General features: G+C 37.1%; 1 protein-coding gene across 7 annotated transcripts; it reads right to left on the reverse strand.

Annotated features, from left to right (window-relative positions):
• LOC137725774 (pentatricopeptide repeat-containing protein At1g77360, mitochondrial) lies at positions 1–5,636 on the reverse strand. Of its 7 annotated transcripts, XR_015963163.1 has the most exons (6): positions 5,401–5,601; positions 3,014–4,619; positions 1,937–2,215; positions 1,704–1,837; positions 1,287–1,405; positions 1–1,094 (listed from the first exon to the last, which is right to left on the reverse strand). XR_015963163.1 is itself a non-coding variant. In XM_068464556.2 (2 exons), the coding sequence occupies exon 2, from the start codon at positions 4,584–4,586 to the stop codon at positions 3,141–3,143; it is 1,446 nt and encodes a 481-aa protein (XP_068320657.2). In that variant the 5' UTR covers positions 4,587–4,619; positions 5,401–5,636; the 3' UTR covers positions 1–3,140. The 7 variants fall into 7 exon arrangements, 1 of the variants encoding a protein (XP_068320657.2); XR_015963165.1 differs by lacking the exon at positions 1,287–1,405 and having other exon boundaries at positions 1,764–1,837; XR_015963164.1 differs by lacking the exon at positions 1,287–1,405.
• Positions 5,637–16,420: the final 10,784 nt, after the last annotated feature.

Raw genomic sequence — 16,420 nt, forward strand, 5'->3', positions numbered from 1 at the left:
TAATAAGTGCGATTGTGTTGAGGGGTTTATTTGCTATTTGTAATTCTGTAGGAGAGTTTGTTTACAATTTCTGTCTTTTATTGCCATGTGGCAGATTTCAAATGTGTATTGGGCTAACTACATAGCCATATGTTCCCTCTCTTCTAAAGGTTGGAAAGGAATTAAAAATAATTTTACAAAAAATATTCAGCTTCTTCTTCTCTCTTCTTCCACCGCAATTTCTGATCTTGTAAGCAGGTCAAGGTTGAGCCTCGCCGGATTCTGGTGCTATCATTGGTATCAGCCTCTGATCCTGGTTTACTTCCGTGCACGCCCCGTGCAACTACCACCAATCGTCTCTCTGCGAGGGACGGCTGTGTTGGTGCGCTAGAAGCTTCCATGGTTTCTCTTCATTCCTTGGTCGACAAAGCGGTGTCTGCTACTCTTGACCCTAAATTGCAGCTCTACTTCGAGCAATTCCATCGCGAACTACAATTTCAGCCGGACGGTAGTGGCCTTGCGGGTCCCGTGGTTACTGAATGTTCCGATCATCGTGCAACTGCACCAGATCCACATCCTCGGAGTCCGATTCGTGTTGGCAATGATCATCCACCATGACCGCCATGGATTCAGCGAGTTGAGTTTCCTTGTTTTGTTGAAGGCGAGGATCCGCTTGCTTGGATTTATAAGGAGGAGCAGTTCTTCTCCTTCTACAACACTCCCGCTGCGCAGCGTGTCCTTACTGCTTCCTTCCATTTCGATGGTGAAGTCTTGCAGTGGTTTAAGTGGAGAGACTGTTTGCGCACTACTCCGACCTGGGAGGAGTTCACTCGAGCCTTATGCATGGAGTTTGGGCCATTCGAGTTTGAGGACACTGCAGAAACACTCTTCAAACTGCGTCATACAGGTACTTTGAAGGATTACATCTTCGAATTTAGGTGTTTGGCTAATCGCACTCCTGATATTGGTCTTGTATTGCTAAAACCTGCTACTGTGCATGATGCGATTGCAATTGCGGTCCACTTAGATGCCAAACTGAGTTAAAAGAGTAGTCGGGTTAAATCCTCCCGTGTTGAAACACCAGCTTGCACCTACCACTGTTACTCCTACTGTGCCTAGAGGCAACAAGAAACATAAACTGTCACACTAACAAGCAGCAAGACGGCGGCATCAAAATTCCAGTGCAAAAACAAGAACGCATCCACAATACCAGAGGTTAAAAACAGACTAGCCGTCTCAACACAACGAACAAATGAGCCCTCAGGCCACTACTAAAATTTCATAAACAGTAATCACTAAAAGCTCACCATTTACGAACACCATCGGATCACCACCATAATAAAAATACTAACAATAACGAAGCAGCAGCAGCAGCCAAATGGCAATGATCAGCGTGGTGCAGTAAACGACAGCTTAAAGTGAAGCACTGTTTCACAAAATGAGATTCCATCATTGGGCTTATTAACAAAGGGTGACTAAAAGTATCATTAAAAAGCCAACCATATACGAATACCACAACCATAGAATTCCTTCTATGAACAAACTGGAGACATGCATACCACAACCACACACACGCAGCAGGTAGAGAAATTATCGTATTATACAAAAGACGCAAAAAATGAGATAAAACTGAAGGAACAATTTTAAAGTAAGCACAAAACATGACTCATTACTCTCTATCCCAAAAAAAATATACTGATTACTGAAGCAAAAAAAATACTGACTCATCACAAGGCTCCCCATTTTGCAAGGCTCGGGAGGATGTCTGTCGTACGCAGCCTTACCCTTACTTTGCAAAAAGGCTGTTTCCACGACCCGTGACCTTCGGTCACAAAGGAGCAACCTTTCTGTTGCGCCCCTAGCAATATTAAAGCCAAAGGCAAATTAAAGGAAAACAAAATATTTGTTTATATATACGAATACTGATAAGAAAGAGATGCACCAATTGCCAACATACCTTAAACATGAAAACTAATAAACAGCCATTTACACAACACCACTTGGGTAGTAAAAGTAAACAAAAAAATAGCCCTCAGATCTTCTTATATCCTGAATCCAAATTCAAGAATTCTGAGCTTTCATTTTCATTCACAGGCACATCCTGAATGACAGCAGCAGCAGCAGCAACAACAACAAACGCCACCACCATAAAGAGTAGATGGTTACTCTTAACGGTAGATTAATACGAAGCGAAGATGCTCATAAAGAAATCAAACGAACACCAAAGAACATGAGTCTGCATCATTGGGCAAAATGTGTAAGGCTGTACCACGCCATATATGCAAGAAGCAACACTCAATAATTTCCAACTTGTTGCACAAACCAAGCAGAAAGAAAAACAAACCCACATATACTCTGAGATTGTCATTGTAAAGATAACCACATCACAGACAACATAACTATTTTCAGTTGACTGAGGTCTCATAATAATTGTTGAATTAGCATTTCAAGCCACAGAGAGAGAGAGAGAGAGAGAGAGAGAGAGAGAGAGAGAGGATGGTGGCATTGATGATGTCGATGACTAGTACAGAAAAAATGATAGAAAAGGCTCCTAATTACAATCCACAGAAACTGAACATAGACTTATCAAGAATATGGTTAGTATTTTATCTGACTCATTTAGAAACAAACAATCGAGCTTGAAATCATCTGTTTTCAGTGCATCACTGTTTATTCGCCGAATTACATAAGCTAGTGTTCCATATATATATATTTATAAGGGATGGTGCTATCCACACCCCTTTTTACCTCTAACACACTCATCTCAATTTCTGGCCATTGAATCAAATGAATTGTAGAAGATCAAAATGACAACAACAGGTGTGTGGGAGGTACAAATTTGTGTAGTTTTACTGTTTGCATGTTGTCAACTAAAATATTCCAGACAAGCATGTGTTTTCTGTAATGATGTTTTAATTATTACATTTGTGAAATTGCGTTAAACCCTTAGACCATAGTTTCTCAACAACAAACATTTGCAACATGAAAATTCACCAACAATTTGGCATAAAAGTAAAATGAGAAAGAACCTCACCTGCAAAAGGTGATTTTTCTTTCTCTAATTAGCATGTAGTACCAATAGCACTAGAACTCCAGGACTCGTTCTGTTGGACTAAGAATACCAAACAGTCCAAGTTTTCTTAGTTGATAGTGTTGAGTCTTCAATCGAATAAAGGCTCCTTGACAAGAAGATTAACTTTTTCGTTTAAAAATTTGAGTACATCTTCTCTTCCTTCTTTTATCAGCAACTGCCTTAATCTCCCAAAAGTCACACCTGCTGGCCGAATCCCCTTCTCTACCATCTCTTCCAGTAAGACACAAGCCTTTGAAGCATTTCCCTTCTCACAATATCCATTTATAAGGACTGAATATGTGTGCATGCTCGGGACAAACTGCTTCAACTTCATGTATTTCCAGACTTTATGAGCCATCTTCAACTCATCTCTCTCACAAAACATCTTTATCATCATTGTATACGTATCTGCATCTGGTTCACATCCTTTGATCATTTTGCGAAAGACACTAAATGCCTCCTCAGTCTCTTCACGATCAATCAAACTATTTAAAATGACATTGCAAGTCCTTGAATTGGGAGTAACGCCTTTGGAATTCATATCATTTAAGACCCTATAGACGTTCTTGAACTTGTTAGCCTTACAAAAAGCGCCGATCAAGGCATTGTACACAACCACATCAGCCCTTATTCCATTCCTTTCCATCTCCAAGAATGCAGCAACAGCATCTTCAATCCTATTTTCAACCCCATACGTACGCACCAAAACACTATAAATAAAAGACGTCGGCGTACAACCACTATCATCCATGCCCCGAACAATATCAACGGCTTCACCCACCCTCCCTGCCTTGCAAAGAACATCAACCATGATACCATAAGTCACTATATCAGGATTGCAACCTGCATCAATCATTTCTCTGAACACCTCCCTCGCTTTAGGCAAATTTGGATCCTTCCCCCATCCGCCAATCAATATACTATAGGTCTTTGAGTCTGGCTCAAACCGATCCTTCATTTTATCAAAAACCTCCTGAGCCTTCCTCACATTCTTGGACTTACACAGAGCACTCAGCAGGTCATTGAACGCCGTTAAATTTGGGGCACAATCATACTTCTCCATAACATTAAACGTATAAAGCGCTTCCTCAACTTTCTGTGCCCTGGCATACTTCCTCATAATGATTCCAAACGTCTCCATATTCTGCATCCTCTTCGACCTCATCGAGTTCACAACCTCCCACATGATCTGGTACTGCCTGATCTTGGCCAAAGATTCAATCATAGCATGGTAGGCCTTAACACTATGTGTATAATTTCGCTGCTTCTCCGCCCACTCAAAGAACCGGTATGCAACCATACCGGCATTGTTGAATCTCGTGAGAACTTCCTCTACCATTTCAGGTGAAATTCGGATCCCGGTTTGGTCAAGGGCAGTATCAAGAGCAAGTGTTGGGCAGGACATCATAATTTTGCATAGTCTTTTTGTTGGGTCGGAAAATTCCCTCATGGGTTCGGTTGAACAATAATTCCGGGTCAATTTCATCAACCCAAAACCTAATCTTTCCCCACATTTTTGTAATCTTATGGCCATGTTTTTGGGAACCCGATTGAAAGATCAAGTCATCTGGATCATTTGAAATCTAAATTTAGTGAAATCAAACATCATTTAACTAATCAAATAGGGAACTATTATTAGCAGTCCAAAAATCTTATTCTACACTCCTATAACTGTATTTTTCTTTCTAATTATAGAAAATTTGGAGTGCAAAATGAGATTTTTGAGTGCCAATAACAATTCCCATCAAATAATGGGAATGCATTAACAAATTAGGACCAACGAATTTAATTTTTGAAGATTGAAAATAAATTAAGAAAAATAATAAGACTTCCTGAAATTTCCTGCAATTTGATTTGCTCTAACATCTTCCAATAAATAAATCAAAGGAAATAGAAATTCTAGAGAGAGAGGGGTGAAGCAAACATACTTATACCAATACCCACCAACCAATTCTATCCATTCACAGCCAAATTCCATAACAGAAATACTACCATGCTTGCTTAAATAACATTACTTGGACCGCAAACACCCACACTGATACATATAAAGCATCCCAAAGATCTAAAGAAACCCCTTCCGGCACTTATCCAATGTTCACTAAGAAAATGTAGGAAAACAATAGAGACCAAAATCTCGAACTTAAACCAAAATCCATAGTATCCAATTTCCAGGTTTGCAATTGATACGAAACCAAAATCCTTTTTCTTTACCAAAAATTGCCAAATTTGTTTTATCACAAACTACAGCAAGCACATAACAGACGCAAAAGATTCAATCTTTTCTTAGTTCTCCTACCAACCAAACAAAATTAAACCCAAAAGAAATGGAGGAAACGAAAGAAATTAACCTCCAGAACTCCTCGGCAACTGTCTCTCCTTATTCGAGCTCGTGTCGTCCTCCCTTGGCTTAGGGGTTCGCCTCGGTCTTCACGGTGCTGTCCAGAACTGGAGGGAGAGAGTGAGAGTTCTGCAGAGGAGCGAGTGCCCAAGAAATGGACGATCTTGGGTTATGTTGGACTAGGGCCTGGCATTTGAATAAAAAACCGACTAACCACACCAACCGCACCGGCTTTTTTTTATTCCCTTCAATTTTCAGTGGTTAAACCTAATAGCCAATATAACATAATTGTCACGTGACATTATCTAGAAGATGAGTTAGTTAATACAGGAAGAAGGGTATTGTTGTAATTAGCCCTTGTGATTATATAAGAAGTGATAGGGCTGTCATTTGAGTAAGAAGAAAAACATTGTAATAGTTTATGAAAGTGTCAATATAATCTCTCTCTTCTCTTTCTTTCAATCTTCTTCTTTTCTTCTTCTTCGACTCTGTCATCTATTGTCGTTTATAGTTCTTCTATGTTAATATGGTATCATCGTCACAATTGGCTCGTCGCCATTCTCGATTCTGGTAAAGACTTCTGCTGGTTTGGGTGCTGCTTGAAGATTGGGTGTTTGGTGATATGAAACGGTGTTGTGTGGGTGTTTGGAGATTTGGTGGTGCAATTTCAGTAAATCAGGTGACTTGCTTTTGTTTGATGCTTATTTTTTAGAGTTGTGGTCTTTGATTTACTTTTGAGATTTAATTGAAGTGAAGATTTGGGGGTTTTTGGTCGAATCTTGATGTGTTGACCTTTACAAGTATTAGTCTTTCCTTGGAGTATCATTCTCTAGGGCTTGTCGATGTAAAGAAGAAAGTGTCATTCTTTCTATGAATCTTGGAGTTTCATTCTCCTAAGATGAAGTGTGATTTGGAGTTTTATTCTCCTTGGGTATTTTTCTGTGAATCTTGGAAGAAAGTTGTGTTTGTGGAGTGTCAGTCTCCTTTTTTTGGTATCTTTAATAGAAGCGTGAGATTTGTGTTGTGATTTGGAGTTTCATTCTCCTTGGGTATTTTTTCTGTGAATCTTGAAAGAAAATTGTGTTCATGGAGTGTCAGTCTCTATTACGATTTGTGACTGGTTGAGTTTGTTTAATGGCGTCTTCTTCATTCAAGAAGAATTTGTTGGGTATGTTGGGTATGGCGTCTTCAAAGTATGCGGTGAGTTCAAAAACTGGTATCACCAAGGAGATTACTACTACATTTCTTGAAGGGGAGTCTATTGATTTGGCTCTTATTAGTTTGTTGCTTGCTACATTAACAGATGAGGCAATGGAATATGTCTTGGGGTGTAGGACTGCTTTTGAAGCATGGTTGAATCTTCTTGAACGTTATGCTTCTATTTTGAAATCTAGAGTCAATCATTTGAAAACTGAGTTGCATACGATTCAGAAGGGTACATATAACATTGATAAATACTTGTTGCGATTGAAGAATATTAGAGATCAGTTGATGGCTGAAGGAGAGACAGTCGCTGACAATGATATTATCATTGTTGGATTGGTAGGTTTGCCTAAGGAATATGGTGTTATTCGCACTATTATCTTGGCAAGGGAATCTTCAATTACTTTAAGGGAATTTCATGCACAATTACTTGGAACTAAAAAGGAGATTGAAGGAGAAATGAATTTGTTATCTCAAAATATGACTGCTCTTTTTGTTCAAGGTTCTCAATCTGGTTAGAATGCTAGTTTGGTCTGTCATGTATGGTAGTGGATCTTCAAATGGTGCATCATCATCTAATTCTCAATGTCATGATCATCTACCTGCTACTACAGGAGGTACTATTGTTCAACAGCCACATGGTGCATTTAATAATTTTTCTCACAATGGTATGGACTCTCAAATATTTGGTTTTAATACAGTTTCTACAGGGTATCAAAAATAGTCTTATGGTTATGGTTTTGTGGGACAATCTAATTCTAAACATCAGCAAGGGTTCAAGTCTCAGAACTACAATGGGGGTTATAGGTCTAGAAATGGTGGTCAATACAGGAATAACAACAACAATTATAGAAATGGTGGTACTAACTTCAGAGGAAGAAGGTCTGAAAATGGAAATGGTTATTACTCTGCAGGTTATAGACAAGTTCAGAATGGTATTGGATCATGGTCAAACAATACAGAAGCCAGAACAAATGTTATAATTGAGTGCCAGGTTTGCAATAAACAGGGACATACTGTAGTGAATTGTTTTCACTGAAACACAAGCAATGCACCAGCTGGTTTTATTGTAGAATGCCAGATATATGGATAAATGGGGTACTTTGCTTTTGACTGTTTTCATCGAGGGAATTACATATTTCAATGTCAGCCACCATCATCATCTTTGTCTGCCATGAATGCACAACAAACATCTCAAATTCTTCCTCAGGACTCGTGGATTGTGGATTTAGGTGTTTCACATCACATGACTGCATATATAACTACATTGAATCAAGTGGGTCCTTATCACGGTTCTGATAATATAACCATTAATAATGGTTTAAGTCCGCCAATTCAACATATTGGTTCCACTGCAATACACACTCATAATCATTCACTTATTCTTAGTAAAGTTCTTCATGTTCCAAATATTACCATAAGCCTTCTCTCTATTAAACAATTATGTGCAGATAATAATAGTTGGTTTATATGTGATGAGTGTGAGTTTTTTGTGCAGGACAAGAGGACAAGGGAGGTGGTGAATCACGGAAAGAGTAAACTGGATGTATTTCAAATTCTAGTTGTTAAAGCTTCTAGAGGGCAAGAGTTTGTTACAAGAGATTCAGTAGCTTACTTAGGGAAACTGGTGAAATCAGATATTTGACATCAAAGATTGGGACACCCTGCACATGATACTATGGCTGCAATGTTAAGACAATCTAAGGTTTTACACAAGTTAGATGATGCTTGTACTACTTGTATTTCTTGTATTAGAAGCAAAATGTCTAGGATACCTTTTCCTATTAGAAATGACAGATGTTTGATTCCTTTTGAGAAAGTTCATACTGATGTTTGGGGTCCAACTCCTATAAAGTCTGTGGAAGGTTTTCGATACTATGTATTTTTTGTAGATGAATACACAAGATTTACTTGGATATTTCCCATGTGCAACAAATCTGATGTGCATGCAATTTTTGTCAAATTCTATGCTTTCATTCACACTCAGTTTGGGATGACAATTAAAGGTTTACAAATAGATGGTGGAGGTGAATACACTAGCAAGAGGTTTACATCATTTTTGGCTGCAAAAGGTATTATGCAGTTTATTACATGTCCTTACACACCTCAACATAATGGGATTTCTGAGAGGAAACATAACATGTGGTGGACACTGCTCCCACTTTGTTAAATGCTTCTGGTTTAAGTAGTGAGTTCTGGTACTTTGCCTATGCTCATGCAGTCTTCTTAATTAATAAAATGCCCTGTAAGACTTTGTCATTTAGTTCTCCTTATCTGCTATTATACAATAAGGTGCCTGAGTTACAGTCCTTAAGAATTTTTGGATCTGCTGTGTTTCCATGGACAAAACCTTATAACAATCATAAATTGCAGTTTAAGTCCAAAATGTGTATCTTCGTAAGCTATGCAATGGGGGTATAAGGGAATCATATGTTATGATCCACAGTCTAAGAAATGCATTATATCAAGGCATGTTATTTTTGAAGAGTCAATATTTCCTGCCAAATTGAGACCTTCTCACAGTGGTGAGGCATCTACTGAGACAGTCAATCAAACTAGTTATGTGATTATACCATTTCCTATTCCCATGAGTATTATGAGGTTTCAATTTGAGCATGGTTAGCCATCAGAACTTCATCATGTTGGGACATCAGTTTCTAATTCTAGTCCTCATGTTAGTATTACTCCACAGAATCGCATTTGTGAAGACTCATTAACATCAACATCTGATAACTCCTACTTTACAACCAGTGATACACCAACTCCACCTCTTTTGCTTCCTATCCTCGATTCTACTCAACTTCAGGTACTAGTACCTTTTTCTGAGAGCTCATCTAGTACTCATTCATATGTATTACCTGTACAACAACGACTTCATCATGGGATTTGAACTAGATTACAAATATGGGCTATTTCAAGAAAGAATTATGCAGCTTATCTTGCAAATTTGCCTGAGTTAAATTCATTACAAATTCTGGATTCTTGTTGTGATATGTCTAGCTCTGGTACAATTACTAATACATGTTATGGAGGGTTTTCATTTTTAGCTGATATCACAAAAATTGAAGAGCTTACAACTAGCTATGCAAGAAAGCTATAATGCATTAAAGGCTCAAGGTACATGGGTTCTAGTTCCACCTCCATCTTAGAGAACTATTGTAGGTAGCAAATGGGTATATAAAATCAAGAACAATCCAGATGGGTCAATATCCCGGTATAAGGCAATGTTGGTTGCTTAGGGTTACACTCAAGAACAAGGACTGGATTACTCAGAGACTTTCAGTCCCGTGGTAAGACATGCTACTGTACGCCTTATACTTGCTTTAGCTGCACAATATGGTTGGAATCTGAGATAATTAGACATTAAAAATGTCTTTTTGCATGATGATCTCGAGGAAGAGGTTTATATGCAGTAGCCTCAAGGCTTTGTGGATCCTTCTTGTCCAAGTTATGTGTGTAAACTCATTAAGTCTCTCTATGGCTTGAAACAAGCCCCGAGAGCCTAGAACTCAAAATTTACGAGTTATCTTCCATCTCTTGGCTTTACAACTTCCTTATCTGATAATAGTTTGTTTGTTAAACTCGATGAAAGGGATATTGTTCTAATATTGCTTCATGTTGACGATATCATACTCACTAGTTCCAATCTTACAAAAGTTCAAGTAGTGATAAGTGCTCTTGCAAAAATGTTTGATCTCAAAGACAAGGGCCGCTTATCCTTTTCCTTGGGACTGCATATTTAGTATAAAGATGATGGGTCCTTGTTTATCAGTCAATCCAAATATGCAAAAGATATTCTCAAGAAGGCAGCAATGGAGACATGTAAGCCTACATCTACACTATCAAAACCACATGCACAGATACTTGAACAAGAAGGCACTGCTCTATCTGATCCAACTCATTATAGAAGTTTAGTAGGGACTCTCCAATATTTGACCTTTACTAGGCCAGATCTTGCTTATGCTGTTAATATGGTTTGTCAGTTTATGACTTCTCTAACTGATCTCCACATGCAACTGGTTAAAAGAATTTTAAGATACTTGAAAGGAACACTTAATTATGGTCTGCATTACAAATAGAGCTTGGATTTCAATTTGATTGCCTATTCAGATTCAGATTGGGCAGCAGACATAAATACCCGAAGGTCCATAACTAGTTTTGTGATTTACTTAGGAGACAATCCAATTTCATGGCAATTTAAGAAGCAATCAACAGTCTCCCGTAGTTCCACTGAGGCTAAATATAAAGCTCGAGCGTATTCTGCAGTAGACTTGTTTTGGATTCGGTCTCTTCTTAAATATATGCACTAGAAAATCTTGGTTCCTCCATTACTTCATTGTGACAACCTAAGTGCTTTAGCTTTAAGCTCAAATCCTTTTCACTCAAAGATCAAACATCTTAATACCAACTACCATTTTGTACGAGAAAAAGTGCAACGGGGTGATTTACTGGTTCAATACATACCTACTGAAGATTAAATGGCAGATGTATTCACAAAAGGGTTGCACAGACCCATGTTTTTAAAGCATTGTCGACATCTTGCTCTTGATGTTGCAGATCAGTTTCAGGCACCTAGATGATTCAAACTTCACCTGACTCTTGCACGTTCAGTTCGAGGGGGGAGTAATAACCAATATAACAGAATTGCCACTTGGTAAAAGGGTATTGTTGTAATTAGTCCTTGTGGTTATATAAGAAGTGATAGGGTTGTCATTTGAGTAAGAAGAAAAACATTGTAATAGTTTCTGAAAGTGTCAATACAATCTCTCTCTTCTCTCTTTTTCTATCTTCTTCTTCTCTTCTTCTTCAACTTTGACATCCATTGTTGTTCATAGTTCTTCTATGTTAATAAAACCCAACAGCACTGACTTTAATTGATTTTACAATTGGTTCCCAAAATTTTTAGGTGCATAATTTTATTTTATTTTTAATCAAAATTAATATGTGAAATAATATAAATGGTTAGTTATTTGTGAGTTATTGTATTTTCATCATATGAAAACAAAACTTGATTTGTTTAAGAGTTTCTTTGGAAAAGAATAGAGGGACCAGAAGACAACAATTGCTCCTTTGGTACCCTCTTTGGGCTACTTCATTTGTGCTTTCCTTTGAGCAATCACTCATATTGGTTCTAAGTTATGTAGATTTTAGAAGAGAAATTTGTTATGTATTTTTATCTTCTTACAAATCGAGAATTGATCCAAACCAACCGCCACTGTCGGTTAACTGATTTGATCAGTTTTAGACCCAGCTTAGTCTGTTTCGATTTACAGTTTTAGCCTAACCGACTAAGTTGTTTTGACCTAAAACCAACTCGGACCAACCCAAGCCTTCTGTCGACATCAACCCTAGTTTCTCGTTTTCTTTGTCTATCGTCCTTCTCTCTCCTCCTCTTTTCCCTCCTCGTCCTCGCATTCTCTGCCTCTTCTCTCTCTCCCCTAACGTTTTTAATTTTTAATATAATTGATATTTTTTTTTCAAAAAATTAATTTTAGTTTAAAATTCCTAAATTAAATTTTTGGTGTCTATTCCTCATATAAACTGGAACAAAAATTATGAAAGAATAACAAGGTTGGGAGAGACAAAGAAAACGAAACAGACATAGGGAGGCATGGACGGAGGGAGGTAAGTCCACATGCCCCCTCTCACTCATTTTTTTCATTAAAAATCATTTTATTAATCATATTAAAATAGTAAAAATTCTTTTTTTTTTGTTGTAAAAGCTGTATGGTGTATGCCCACATCCCACATGTATTTGGAAAAAGGTGAAAAGCATAGTGATATATTTGTTGCTATGTAATATTGTCAAAAGTAGCCATCATATCATCTTTGGATGTTCTCATGGGAGTAGCTCTATAAATAGAGCGATCCGTGTGTTATCAAAATACACACTGTGCAAGAAATAATTAAAGAAATAATATCAGTATATCTCCCTCCCTCTCTTTTGCACCCGCTTCGCTCCTGTCTTTAGCAAAGGTTATTTTTCTAACTTTTGCCTATTTATAACACGTTATCAGCACGACTTTCTAACCATTTCTCATTTCCCTTCGCCGAAAGAAAAAAAAAAGTTTCCTCCTAGGATTTTACTGTTCGTCTTCTTCATTTGCCTCACCTACTGGATATACCCTCGTGAAGAACTGTTTGCACCATGCCTGCTTCTCGTTCTCAATTTAACAATTACTTATATATTTTATTTCTTGTTTGGTGTAGTTCCTGATTACTAATCCAATATTTATTTATGTTAATTTTACCGTGAGCAAATATGGTGCGGTATCATCGCCCATCTTGGACTGCAGATTTAATTTTACTGCAATTTTAGGTGGCGCAGTATAATCGTCCACCTTGCATGTTTAAATTTGCCTGCTATTTAATTTTACTGCAATTTTAGGTGGTGTCGTATAATTGTCCACCCTGCATATTTAAATTTGCCTGCTATTTAATTTTACTACAATTTTAGGTGGTGTAGTATAATCGCCCACCCTACTCTGCATATTTAAATTTTCTTGCAGTTTGAGTGGTGCGAAATAATCGCCTATCATATGCTTACTGATGCGTGATTTAAACGCACACAAATTAAACCCTCTTTTTGACAATTGTAGTATAAGTATAAGTAGGGATCGTTCTGGACCGGGGATTAGGAGGGATTGTTAATCACTTGGATTTGACTCAAAAACGTAAAAACACAATATAAAACACTAAACTAGACTCAAAGAATGTAAAACTAAACTTTAAAACACTAAAACAAACCAAAAGACTCAAACATCACCCAAAACACTCAAAACTGCCTTAAAAACACTTTCTGGGCAGTTTTGAGCACTTTGGTGAATTTGGACGAATTTGTGCAACAAATTGAATCAAAACACTTATAAACACAAACTAAGACACTTTCTAACTAATTTGGACAATAAAGTAAAGAGGGATTGAAATTTGGACGAAATTAAACTAAATGAACAAATTGTAATTTAAAGCAAAATGTAAATATGAATGTGATGAAATAGAATGATGAAAAACTAGTTAGAGGGTTCCTTATCCACACATGAACATAAGCATATAATTTGACTCCCAGTTATGACTTCAACAAACGATGAATGACAATGCTCCAAGTTAATTAGGTCCGCTTAAACTAACTTTCAGATTTCCCTAGATTCATTGGATTGAATGGAATACGCATTACAACCAAATTATTCCTAATCAAAGTCCCTAACATGGAATACGCATGATAGAGACATTCAATAAAGATCATTAAGTTCAACGGAAATCATAAACATCGACTAGGCATTCATAACTATGGAATACGCATGTTAATCCAGCCTAGGGTTTACTAAACACAATCGTGACTAGCGATTTTTACTACTCATGAATATAAGTTCATAACGATTAGGTGAAATTCCCTTATATCCTAGCATCAAGTTTAGGCATGCAAATTAAGTGTCGACCCTCAACCCACATACATAAACAAGTTCTTAATCAAAACAGAAAAGTAAACCACATCTAAAGTTCATGAATTCATAACTGGAGTAAATCAAATCATAACCAACATATGTCCATGGCTTCAAATTTGCCTCTAACTAAAAAGAAATTAGTTCCACATGTTTAACATAATTGAACAACAAATTAAATTAAACATGAGAATAGAAACAAAAGAAGAAAGAAAACACTCCAAAAGTTGCAAATTGTAAAGATGAATGTGATGATATTGAATGGATGGAAAGTTAGCTACGGGGTTCATCTCCACATATGTTATACTTGCATAATAAAACGATTTCCAATTGCGTTTCAATAACTCATTAATTTTCAACGCTCCAAGTTAATTAGATCCGCTTAAATTAACTTTTAAATCTTCCTAACGTTATTGAATTGGATGATTGCATACGACAACCCAAAACATTCCCCACAAGTCCCCTACATGATTGCATAATAGAGATACAAGCAAGAATCATTACGCTCTATGAAAATTATAAGTGTTGACGAGGCATTCGTTACTATGGAATACGCATGAAACTTATGCCAAGAATTCGTTTAACGCGATTGTTTATAAGCAACCTCCACTACTTGTGAATATAAGTTCGTAACTATTAGGTGAAACTCACTTATATTCTAGCGTCATATTCATGCATGAAAATTAAGCGTGCACTCTCAATAAACATACATAAATAAGTTATCAATCAAACAGTTAAACAAATTGAATCCACAACTTATGAAACGCAATTAGAAGTAATCAAATCAAAATGCAAGCATAAACATATATTTCGAATTTCCTCATAACTTTGAAATCAAAGAAACACCTAAACATTCCAACAACTCAAACTTGAATTGTATGAACGTTTAGGCCCTCTTATCTTTCTCTTCGTTGTAGCACAAGGTCTAAGGATAGTTTGATGGTGTGAATGGTTTGGGGAGTGGTGAAAATGGAAGGATGGTGTTTGGATTGTAAGGGAGAGCACGGCACAAGGGAGTTTGATGGTCTACATTCTGAAATGGAAGAGTGTATGAGAATGAATGCAATGGATGCTTATTTATAGGTGAAATGGGGGGAACATGACAGCTAGGAGGGAATGTGGCTGCATGTTTGAATGATTAAAGGATGCATGTGGGTTGGAAATGCATGTGCAATGAATATGTGGCTGCATGTGCAAGGGGACAATCTGGAAATGAAGGTGAATGTGCACGGCAATGATGGTGTTTGTGTGAATGATGGCAGATTGTGTGGATGAATGATTAGGTTGGAAATGCATGTGAATGATTATGATTGCATGTGGGTGCAATGGATTAGGAATCCTTCAATTTCGTCCATTCCTTTTGCTCCAAACATAAGCTATCCATTCCAAGTCCAATTTTGCTCCAAAATGCTCCAAAATGCATCTTTTTGCTTCCTTAGCCATATGAACCTAAAAACACACGAAAATGGCTTAAACTACTAGAACAACTATGAATTAACAATATAAATGCACGAAAACAAGCTAAGTAAGTCGCCTAAATATGCTCCTATCAAATTCCCCCACACTTATCTTTTGCTCGTCCTCGAGCAAAACAGAAAAACAAAACAAACAAAACGACACTAAACAAGTAAAACACAACCTAAACCTTCCAACAATCGTCTCAGGGATTTCCAATGCACATGACATGTTAAAAATCATTATTCCCACAGATTTTAGCCATCTTTACACTTAAGTACATTCTTACTCATAGTCACCACATACTAGTTCGCATTTAAGCATTTAAAACACATTTCGAATGTAGTAACATGCCTTAGAGAATTTCCTCAATTCCTTACTAGAATGCACTCTATTTTCACACAGATTTTCTGACTACACACCCTACACTAGTTATATGTGAGAGATTGATGTAAACATGAAAGACTAGTATCTCACATATGTTATAACAAAGAAAGCATTTTCTGGATTTACGATAATGACATGAATATGATCTCATGAATGGAATGCTACTACTTAGAATGAGAACCAGTGATTCCATAAGCTCATATCAATTCCAAACTCCACATTATTGAACACATAACGATCAAGATAGAAGCATAAGGGTTGAAACGGGGCTAAAGGTGTTTGGCTAACAAAGAAGGGATATGGAAAACAAAGGTTCTTAAAGAAATAGCGAGCAAAGCATTTGAATTAACTTAGAATTCACTTTTGAATGAAAACTCAACTTTTGAACAACAAGGGGGAACAAGCTCTTTTTCCTTTCTTTTCTGTTTTTCTTTTTCATATGTTTTTCTTTTTTTTTTCTTTTGAATCTCAAAACATACATATAAACTTAAGAACAAACATTCCTTCCCCCACACTCATTTTCTTGCATAATGTAACTCAAAAGGA

Source organism: Pyrus communis, chromosome 5 (assembly GCF_041283825.1).
Source record: "Pyrus communis isolate YQ-2024b chromosome 5, ASM4128382v1, whole genome shotgun sequence".
In the NCBI taxonomy this organism is placed as follows: Eukaryota; Viridiplantae; Streptophyta; class Magnoliopsida; order Rosales; family Rosaceae; genus Pyrus; species Pyrus communis.

Excerpts from the sequence above, each read along its gene's own strand:
- LOC137725774 (XM_068464556.2), bottom strand. The coding sequence starts at position 4,586 with ATGGCCATAAGATTACAAAAATGTGGGGAAAGATTAGGTTTTGGGTTG.